The sequence below is a fragment of the Zalophus californianus genome, chromosome 6, assembly GCF_009762305.2.
Source record: "Zalophus californianus isolate mZalCal1 chromosome 6, mZalCal1.pri.v2, whole genome shotgun sequence".
Lineage (NCBI taxonomy): Eukaryota > Metazoa > Chordata > Mammalia > Carnivora > Otariidae > Zalophus > Zalophus californianus.
Genome location: NC_045600.1, coordinates 143,796,178 through 143,806,533, shown reverse-complemented (window position 1 = coordinate 143,806,533; position 10,356 = coordinate 143,796,178). Strand labels below are relative to the sequence as shown.

General features: G+C 48.8%; 1 protein-coding gene across 3 annotated transcripts in view; it reads right to left on the bottom strand.

Moving 5' to 3' along the window:
• Positions 1-3,143: 3,143 nt before the first annotated feature.
• The window catches only part of EFL1 (elongation factor like GTPase 1), a 118,645-nt gene continuing 111,432 nt past the window's right edge, over positions 3,144-10,356 (bottom strand). For all 3 annotated transcript variants that reach the window (XM_027571620.2, XM_027571623.2, XM_027571621.2), the window contains one exon: positions 3,144-3,469. In XM_027571620.2, coding sequence (XP_027427421.1) covers positions 3,281-3,469 — 189 coding nt within the window. In that variant the 3' untranslated portion in view covers positions 3,144-3,280. The remainder of the gene's footprint in view (positions 3,470-10,356) is intronic.

The window sequence follows — 10,356 nt, the reverse complement described above, 5'->3', positions numbered from 1 at the left end:
GAAATGATCATTAGGATTTTATTACATCATAAACTCAGCCTATAAATTTTCTACAACTAATCGCTGAAAAGAGAGCATGATTTTTTTCTTTGTATCTCTATTTTTAACTTTATTATTATTTTTAAGACTTAAGAACTTCTCTGTTATAAGGTGGAAGCTCATCTCAGCCAGACCCAGAGACCTGGCAGAGATATGCAAAGCCTACAGGCTAATGAAGTAATCCCCGAACCAAAAGCTTGCACCTTGAGGGGCTGAGGTAGGTGAGCCCAGGGAGGGACTTGGGTGGAGTATGACCGCCTGGCCCTCTGGAATTTCCTTAGGAATGCCAGGTCCAGAGGGTGGGGACGTGTGGGTTGGAAGAGACTCTATCCCCTCCTCACGATCAAGCCTCCTTCCAGCCCCAGGCCAGGAGTACCCAAGTAGGGAGAAGCCTGGACCCTTCATTTCGGCCCTTCTCGGGAAGCCCTCGCCCCCATGCCCAGCTCCTCTGGTAGGAACTACTCTGTCTCTCTCGAGTCTGCAGCACGGGGCTCCACTGGGAAGGCAGAGACACGGTCGGGGGGGCACCTTCCCATCTCATTCCCGGGTCACCAGGAGATGCTTAGTGTTGCAGGCTCTGGGTGCGGAACAGGACCAAAACAAAGGCTTGGTGCCCCCCCTGTTCTGGTTCCCATGCTTTGATTGGCCTTTTAGGATCTGATCTAAATTCTTGGCTTTTATCATTAATCTTATCTTTTTTTTTGGGGGGGGGTCTGGCTTGAAAGCTTAAAAATGCTCTTTGCTTTAAAAAAAAAAGGGGGGGGGGTTAATTTGACTGCTCCACAATGGAACACCTTCTAATTCCCAGATTCGATCGTCTATTCCCCTGGAGGGCTCTGGCTCTGGGACGAGCTGCCTGTGGCCGTGAGCCTTATTTGTTAGTTGTAAGACAGGAGAGGAGGGAGATTCCCCATCCGGGTCCCTATGCTCAGTTCCAAGTGCACAAGTTCACCTCATTTCTGAAATCAGTTATTTTTCTAAACTTACAAGCCATAAACTGAGCCATTATATGATTTTGAAACTTGGACACTGTTAGTAGCTTTCCCTACGAGGTTGGAGACACAGAATATAAATGTCATAAACATAAAGATGCCCTGAGTCCTTCCCTCTGCCACACTGAGGCTTCAGCTTCTACTGATGATCCCAACTCAAATCAGGCAACAATCCCTGGAGCCGGTTTGTGATGCCCTGGAGACAGGGCTGACCAAGGGGCGTACCTGAGTGAGAAATGGGACCATGGGCTGTGCACTTTGCTCTTCCCAGGCCCTACTGGATTTCCTTATTCCCACTCCATCCAACATGTGTGAGAATCAAGTAATTCTGTGTGTCTGTACGTGTGTGCGCGTGGGTGTGCACTCTTCTACACGTGTGTGTGTGTGTGTGTGTGTGTGTGTGTGTTTATACAGTGTCCCAAGGACCATAATGGGATCTGGGTATGTTGCTTCAGGTCTATGAAAACTCTGACCCAAGAAGCCTGTCCCTTCTCCCCTTCTCTCCCCTGGCCCGCTGGGGCCCCACGGTTGGCGGGGAAAACGCACTCTGCTGATTTCGTCTGAGCAGAAGGACGGCTGCCCCTGGACCTCCAGAAGTGAGGGTCCTGGTTTTGTGGCTCCCTACCCCCAGCCGTCCTCATGGCCGCCGAGGCCCATCTACAAATGAGGGTGAGAAACCAGTGCAACCACGAGAGTGAACAGGAAGAGGCGAACTCCCACCGCGGCAGGGTGTGGGCAAGGCGCTGGGACACGGACACAGCCGGACGGGGTTTCAGTGACTGGGGTCCCACCATGCATCGCACGGGGGCAGGGGGGCAGGCCAGATGACTCACATGGCGGCTTAACTTATCCCTTGGCCAGCCTCTCCCCGGGGACTTTACTGCTCATGACCGTCTCCCTCAAACACGGAGAAAGGAGGCGACCTGTCAGCGCGGCACGCCTCGGCGCCCACACCCGCACATCTGGCGGGGCCGACAGAACTGCAGAAAGAGCTCCGAGTCTTCCGGGTTGCGCCTCTTCTATTACACGCAGCGGGTGCTGATAAAGGGTAGGGTCTAAGAATACTCTTTACGGCACATCTGGCATCGTGAAGGATGTTATTTACAAATGCTATAAATCGACATGTCAGCTTTTCCTGCACTATCAAAGTTTTCAAGATAAGCCAGGACATGGAGTAACTCTCCTAAGTTAATTCAAACATCGGTACCTCTTAAGCTTAAACAGATAGTCAACTACCTGGTCACGTTTTCTTCAACGTCTGGGTCAATCAGACTCGCCCAGCTATTCCAGCGCTTGACCCTTAAAGATAAAATCTGTAACTTATATTAAGACCTAGTTTATTGACCTAGTTTATGGGGGAAAAAAAAAACATGGCATTTCGAAAACAAAGTCTGGCCTGATCATTTTATGTGTTTTGAAAAAGAATCCTTCCATTTAAGTAGCTATAAAAATTACTAGTCCAACATCGAAAATTACAAAATCTATTTTTGGCTGAATCGCATTTGCTCCTTATATGGAGAGCTCCCTGAAGGACGCAGCCGAGGAGATTTAAGAAAAATATTTGCAATAAAGGCAATGATCTCGTCACATGGGCTAATACCCTTTAAGACTAAGAGGAAGCAGCCAAGGAAATTGCAGAAATTATTTTTTTCTTCTAAAGAAAGGGTATAGGGCATAACTGTCCTTAACACCTAGTTGAACATGGGCAATGTGATTCCGGAGGGGATGTGAAGACAGAGGGTGAGGCCAGCAGCACCCGGACAGGACACTGTTTGGCCAGACGGACCAACCGGAAGAAGGTCGCTGTGACCGTGCCTGGGTCAAGCAGCTAAAAGGTAGGTGGTCTCTCGAGCATGTGGTCTCCTCCAAATGATGGAAGGATTCCACGCTGTGAGGCAGGCGCGAACCGTGAGCTACATTCACGTGGAGAATCCGGACAGCAGCGTGACGCCGGGCAGAGGTGTGGCTGCTCACCATGAAGGTTGCTGTCCCGGCAAGGCACCCAGCTCACTGCTAGGGGGTCACACACTGGGTGGGGACAAGTCTCTGCTGCGTCGTTTGTAACGTCTCCCCGCATACCAGAATCAATCAAAAAAACACTTTGGAAACATGTTCTCTGACACCCTCTTCAAAATATTTATAAGGATCAGCTTTATTGAAAGTGAACGCGCAGAGAGAAGGCGGCATGGAGGAGTCTCTCCAGGATCAAACCCTGGCACAGGAAGATAGGAACGCGCCGGCAGTGGAAGTTACTTGTTTTTGCTGAGGGTTCTCTGCTTTTCTGCGTGCTCCACGATCTTCTCCTCCACGTACAGACCCTTCCTCTTGCGCACCGCATTCATGTACTTCCGGGCCTGGTTCTCGGAATCAGCCTTTTCCCCGAAATGCAAGTACTCCTCCTCGGTGGTCGGCACCCAGAAGGGGTCGCTGGGAATGATCTTGGAAGAGAAGGGGACAGAACATGCTGGATCAGGCAACTGCCCTTTCATTTCAGGTGGTCTATCAGTCTTAGCTGAAGGATAACAGTGAAGCCATGAACAGCTTCCTAGAAATGGTAATGAGAATGAAGCCTCGCAGGAGGTGAGAACGAAGAGAAGCGGGATCAGCAGAGCTGGTAACACAACGCCCCAGAGCAGTCACTTCACACTAAGGAACTAGGGAAACTCTTCATTTTGAATAATGCCATAAAAAATCCCTTTCACTTGGATATATATCTGGGTACTGGTGTCTTTTCATCGGTTTTGCCTTTGTCCCAGCAAAGACTGACACGTGTAAGCCTATTCTTGACGACTCAGCCTTTTGCTCCAAAACTCAGAGCTGTGCCTGGTGAGCCGGACCGCTTGGCTCACATATTTTGCCCGGACGAGAGGCAGACGCAGGCACCTCCTTCCCTCTTTCCTCTGGGCCCACGGCTGTTCGCCACCCCGCCAGCGAGGAAGACGAGTCCAGGGGCGGGCACGCTGAGGACACTTTCCCTCTGAGGCTGCAGCTGGGGGGAGGGACGGAGAGGCCCGAGCTCGGGCGGGGGAAAGCAGCCAAGGTGGAGGGGGCTCCATCGCTCTGTGATGACCAGCAGCCAGGTCATGGTGTCCACGGAAGTGCTGACCTGGGACACGGACTCTCCTGACTTCCAGGACGGGACAGAAGGGTGGGGGGACAGTTTCCACTACGGACGGTTTCCCTCAGGCAGAGAAAGCTCCCCGAGCCCCACACGCGTAGCCTCTCTCTGCCTCCTCAGCCCAGAATCTGACTGGTGAGCGTGAGAGGTGGAAACAGACTTGGGGAGCGTGGCCTCTTCCTCCCCCTGAAGCTGCCCCCGGAGGCACACGGCCTGCCCTGTCCCTGTGTGCTCTTGACAGCGGCCACCCGCCCAGGGCTCCTGCCAGTCCAGCAGGTCTCCTTCTGGAGCGCGGTACCCGGCGCTCAGTACGGCCCACAGTCAACACCACATTCTCCACGGTCAGCTTCACCAGCAATGAAGGTGAGAGTCTGACATTAATGTGCCTGATGCTTTTTGTTGTTTTCTCTCGTTTCTCAGTTAGGGGAAGGGGGGGTGGTATTTATTAAGTGGCCTCAAATCCTACACTTTTCAATTTAAAATACAGAAATGAAAGAAAAATATATTTTAAAATAGTTACTCTTCCATTTACAGTTGTACCAAAAGCCCTAAATGACCTAGGAATAAACCTAACCAAAGAGGTAAAGGAGTTTCAAAAGATCTCATTTTGTGTGGGCCTCGGGCATGGCCTTCTGAGGTTTGCTCAGCTTGCTGGCCAATACTCTAGAAACTACAGAACACTTAGTGTAGAAGTGGAGGAAGACACAAAGAGATGAGAAAACGTTCCACGCTCATGGACTGGAAGAACAAATATTGTGAAAGGGTCTACGCTACCCAGAACAATCTACACATTCAATGCAATTCCTATTAAAATACCATCGACATTTTTCACAGAGCTGGAACAAATCATCCTAAAATTTGTATGGAACCAGAAAAGACCCCGAATAGCCAGAGGAATGTTGAAAAAGAAAAGCAAAGCTGGCGGCATCACAATTCCGGACTTCCAGCTCTATTACAAAGCTGTCATCATCAAGACAGTATGGTACTGGCACAGAAACAGACACATAGATCAATGGAACAGAATCGAGAGCCCAGAAATGGACCCTCAACTCTACGGTCAACTCATCTTTGACAAAGCAGGAAAGAATGTCCAATGGAAAAAAAGACAGTCTCTTCAACAAACGGTGTTGGGAAAAGTGGACAGCCACATGCACAAGAATGAAACTGGACCATTTCCTTACACCACACACAAAAATAGACTCCAAATGGTTGAAAGACCTAAACGTGAGACAGGAGTCCATCCAAATCCTAAAGGAGAACACAGGCAGCAACCTCTTCGACCCTGGCTGCAGCAACCCCTTGCTAGACACATCGCCAAAAGGCCAGGGAGGATGGAGAAGGCACTGCGGATCGGAGGCCCCCTCCCCCCTCCCTCCCCCACAACCACACAAGCCCCCTCCTCACGGGCAAGGGGAGGCAGCTGGGGAATGGAACAGTCACCTGGGCAGTCATCCACAAAGACTGTCTACACTGCAGAAGACTAGTTTTAAGCTGGTTACTGCTGCCCTCCCCTATCCCCCTGGACAATAAACCCATCACAGAATGTAAAGAAGCTATACATTCTTAGCAGGTCTGAGGAGCAGCGGCGAGTGAGTTGTTAATCCTGCTAAAAAAGTGACAGATTTTATAAATAGCAAGAAATGAGCTACTAGTTGAGAGACACTAGACTCAGACTGGCCAACTTAAGACCAGAGTCCTTCTTTCAAAATTATAAGACCAAAAGTTTCAAAAGATATCATTTTGTGTGGGCCTCAGGCATGGCCTTCTGAGGTTTGCTCAGCTTGCTGGCCAAGACTCCAGGGCCTTCTGCACTCACCTCCATCTGCTGGAGGCCTCCTCCGGAGACCTGCTCCAGACCACCCCTCCCGTGGGCTCAGGTGCCCACACTGTCCTGTGCCCTACAGAACAGCATCCTCAAGGCATCAGTTTGGAAGAAAAGATGCTGTTTTCTAACCGGTTTACCCAGAATTCATCTGCCCACGGTGAGAATGGTGTTTTGCAATCCCACAGCCTGAAGGGAATGGCATTTTCGAGTTCATGGGAAGGCAGGCACCCAAGAAGAAGAAGAAGAAAGAAAAGGGAAAAAGAGCCTGGAAGGAAAGAGCCTGGGGAGCTCCATGTCCGTCCCGTGCCCAGCTACCACCAGGATTACGGCTGGCAGGTGGGAAACACTTGCTGGGCGCTACTGTGATCCTAACAGAGTGCTCCTCACCGCGGGTGAACCCTGGTCCGCCCCGCGGGGTGGGCTCAGGGTCACGCAGCCAATCCCGAGCTCGCGCTGATACGCGTGTACCACGGCACTGGCTGGGATATTTTTCTTTCTGTGCCTGTTATTAGCTCCTTTTCTTCCTTTTTCATAGAAGGGGCAAAACATAGAAAGAGAAATTATGGGATTGCTGACTTCAAAGGTTTCCTCGTGGAAAATGCCTGTAATCTTATCTCCTCTATTTTTTGAAGCACTTTCTCTCAAAAGCTCTTGATTGTAAATTATATGGTATGATAGAACACAAATGAAAGAAAGTGCCTTGGAGTGAGAAGCCAGATCTCAACAACTGCGTTATTTCTAAACCTAGCTATGGGGGGAAAACCAAGACAGCCAGAAACGATCAGATCAATGACATTTAATTATAACATCGTTTTCAACTTTCAAAGATGTGACGCTTTTGGGAAGAGGACCAGGACAGGTGGCAGGGGATGACAGAGGACAGCACCAAATTCTTGACTGTGTTCTTCTTTAAAGTTATTAAGAGACTGTTAATAACAAACTAATGAAGCCAGAAAGTATTTAAAAAAAAAAACAACACTATTATTAAGTATGTAACCTTGCTGGCCTTTTTTTTTAATTGAGAAAGGAGACTGAAAAAAACCACTGTGGCTTTTCCACATTAACAAAAACTGCCCATTCGGTAAAAACTTGATGTTGTTATACTAGCTGTTCCTAAATACCCATTCTCAGATGGCACTGGCTGATAGGTGTTTCGGGAGGGCATCCTTAGGCTCGGGACGAGGGGGCTCACTTCTGTGAAGAGCCAGAGAGAAAACAGTTTAGACGGCAGGCCGCACGGCCTCTGGGGCAACCACTCTGCTCTGCGTGAAAGCTGCCACAGGGAACATGCACATGAGCAGGTAGGGCTACATGCCAGTGGATTTTATTTACCAAAGCAGGTCAGGGGCCATACTTTGCTGACTCCTGATCTAGTCAAAGACGACGTTTCCCAACCTCCTTGTTAGAGGAGAGCATGATCAAATGTGACCATAGACTGGTTACGGGCAATGGGACATGTGCGAAACCCCATTCGTGTCCCTGCAGGGAGGGAGCATACCTCCCTCTTCCTGGCTGCAATGCTGGGATACCGAGGTAAAGTCGGGGGCAGAAGCCACGTGCGGAGAAAGGCAACAAACCAGAGGAGCCTGGGCTCCTGCCCGTGAGCCCCCACCATCCCTGGCTGCTGCCCCAGATGCAAAAGAGACACTCTGCCTTATCTGAGCCACTTTACTCCAAGATCCTTTTCACAGAGCAGCCTACCTGCCTATTTGCAATTAGGAAATAATGAAAACTTGACAGATTGTTTTAAAATGCATTTTATAAATCCACTGTCAGGGTTAAGTCCGACTGTAAGGTGATGGTGTATTTCTCACAAACAACAGACTATATGAATTCAAACATACAATTCCTCCAATCATGATGCCATTACACCTGCTGTGAAGACCTGCTTTGGATCTTGTGTGCAGAGAACCCCAGGGATCACTAACAACACTCTCTGTTCTGATCAAACACAGGATAACCCGGTCTCGTCAACAGTGCAGGTCAAGGCCATCGTCCTGCGATGGACGACTCGTCATCTCTAACATATTCCGAAGTGTGAGCTGCAGGTTCTAGGGGTAGTCTTCCACAATGGCGGCACCGATGAAGAAAGTGTCGCTGCTTCAAAGTGGGATAAATTCCTTTTCGGTTCTAAATATCGTTTAGCCGCATTACCCTGTAATCACACGTCTGGTCCCTAAACCACGTGGCAGAGGACTGTCATGATGTGTTTCCTTAAGAACATCACGAAAACGTATTTACATTACAGACGTGGTTCCTCAGAAGTTGCTTTGATAAATCCATTCCTTCTATTTCTCACTGGTGTGTGTTCTTATGTACAAGCTGAGTGCCAAAAAACAAAACCGAAAAGGTCAAAGTGTGGATAAGGGGGAAATTACTACCCACTTCCGTTCGGAAATGAACCAATTAAGGTAAATGTTTTAGAGCTCCTGTTTTCTACATAATGAAATGAAGAAATGACATCTATTCAGATATAAACCGATAAAACCACCAAAACTTCATTTAGTTTCTAGACAAAGACACAAAATGCAAGAAAAATTTCACAGTAAATCTCTGTTAGGATGAAGACTGTATTGACAAAAAAAAAAAAAGGAACGTAAATGAGAACAACAGTAACTGTGGTTCCATCGAGCTTTAAGAATGTGAGTTCTTTTAAGGAGAAGCAGACTCACACGTGTGAGTCCTGGATTAGCAGCTTCACTTGTCTCAATTCAGGTGACAGGAACTGCCCAACTACAATCTGCCCCATCAAGTGTGTTTCTCTCAAGTGTCACCTTTCTTTACTCTGCTGATTGACTTGACGATAAAATTCATTTTAAAAAGGAGGGTCTCCCAAGGGGAACCCTCCTACACTGTTGGTGGGAATGCAAACTGGTACAGCCACTCTGGAAAACAGTATGGAGGGTCCTCAAAAAGTTAAAAAGAGAGATACCCTACGACCCAGCAATTGTACTACTGGCTATTTACCCCAAAGACACAGATGTAGTGATGCGAAGGGGCACCTGCACCCCAATGTTTATAGTAGCAATGTCCACAATAGCCAAACTGTGGAAAGAGCCTAGAAGTCCATGAACAGATGAATGGGTAAAGAAGATGTGGTTCGTATATACAATGGAATATTACTCACCATCAAAAAAAATGAAATCTTGCCATTTGCAACAACTTGGATGGAACTAGAGAGTATTATGCTGAGTGAAATAAGTCAATCAGAGAAAGACAAGAGTCATATGATCTCACTGATGTGAGGAATTTGAGAAACAAGACATAAGCGGATCTTAGGGGAAGGGAGGGAAAAATGAAACAAGACAAAAGCAGACAGGGAGACAAACCATAACAGACTCTTAATCTCAGGAAACAAACTGAGGGTTGCTGGAGTGGTGGGGGGTGGGAGGGATGGGGTGGCTGGGTGATGGACATTGGGGAAGGTATGTGCTATGGTGAGCGCTGTGAATTGTGCAAGACTGTTGAATCACAGACCTGTACCCCTGAAACTAATAATACATATGTTAATTAAAAAAAAAAAAAAAAGAGGTTCTCCCTCACTTACCACACTCCCCTTTGTGACCTGCGTTGAAACAGGACCCATCTGGCTGATGGAGGTGAGAGAAATAGGGGAGGGGGTTTGGCTGGAGCGGTGCTGAAGGAAGAGCCCGGGACGGGCCGCGGGGGCTGAGAGCAAGCCCAGGTGAGTGCACACCAACTATGGCCCACAGCATCGGCCACCAGGCCACCTACTCCACACGCTTTATCTGTGAAGTTATTTCTATTCCCCGTAAAGTGACAACAGAAACTGCTTTCTAACACCAGCCTTTCTACTTACATCCAGTAGTTAAAAAATTCTACTCCGGACCCGAGGCCGTGACTGGAAACCTAACAGCGGCTCCTGGCCTGTGACCTGCACTCGTCCCTCGCCGCTCCTCCCAGCAGCGCGAGCCTCTGGTCTCAGCTCTGCACGGGTCCCCCTTCAGGGACGCTTCAGGAAGCCTGCTCTGACCTCCCCACCCGCCCCGGGTTACTACTTTCCCTCAAGTGAAAAAAGCAATGTGTTCACGATCGACGTTCGCAGTGTCGATTATGGGTAAGGTTTGCTCTTCACCTAACTGTACCTACACTGACAGTGAGGTGTTCTCGTGAGCCACTTCATCCCACAACATGGGAAAGCCAGAGAAACCCTGAGCCCCCACAACGGGGACTGCAGATGAGGTGACGCAAAGGAACTGAAAGCTGTCCCTGGCAAGAAGCAGACCTGTCCCCTCTAAACACAAGTATTTCCCCCCCGGAAGAAAAGTTCCTGACAGTTTCACTTCCAAAAATGTCTGTGATTTTCCTTTAAAAATCTATCTTCGAGTGTTGGAGAGGATGTGGAGGAAGGGAAACCCTCT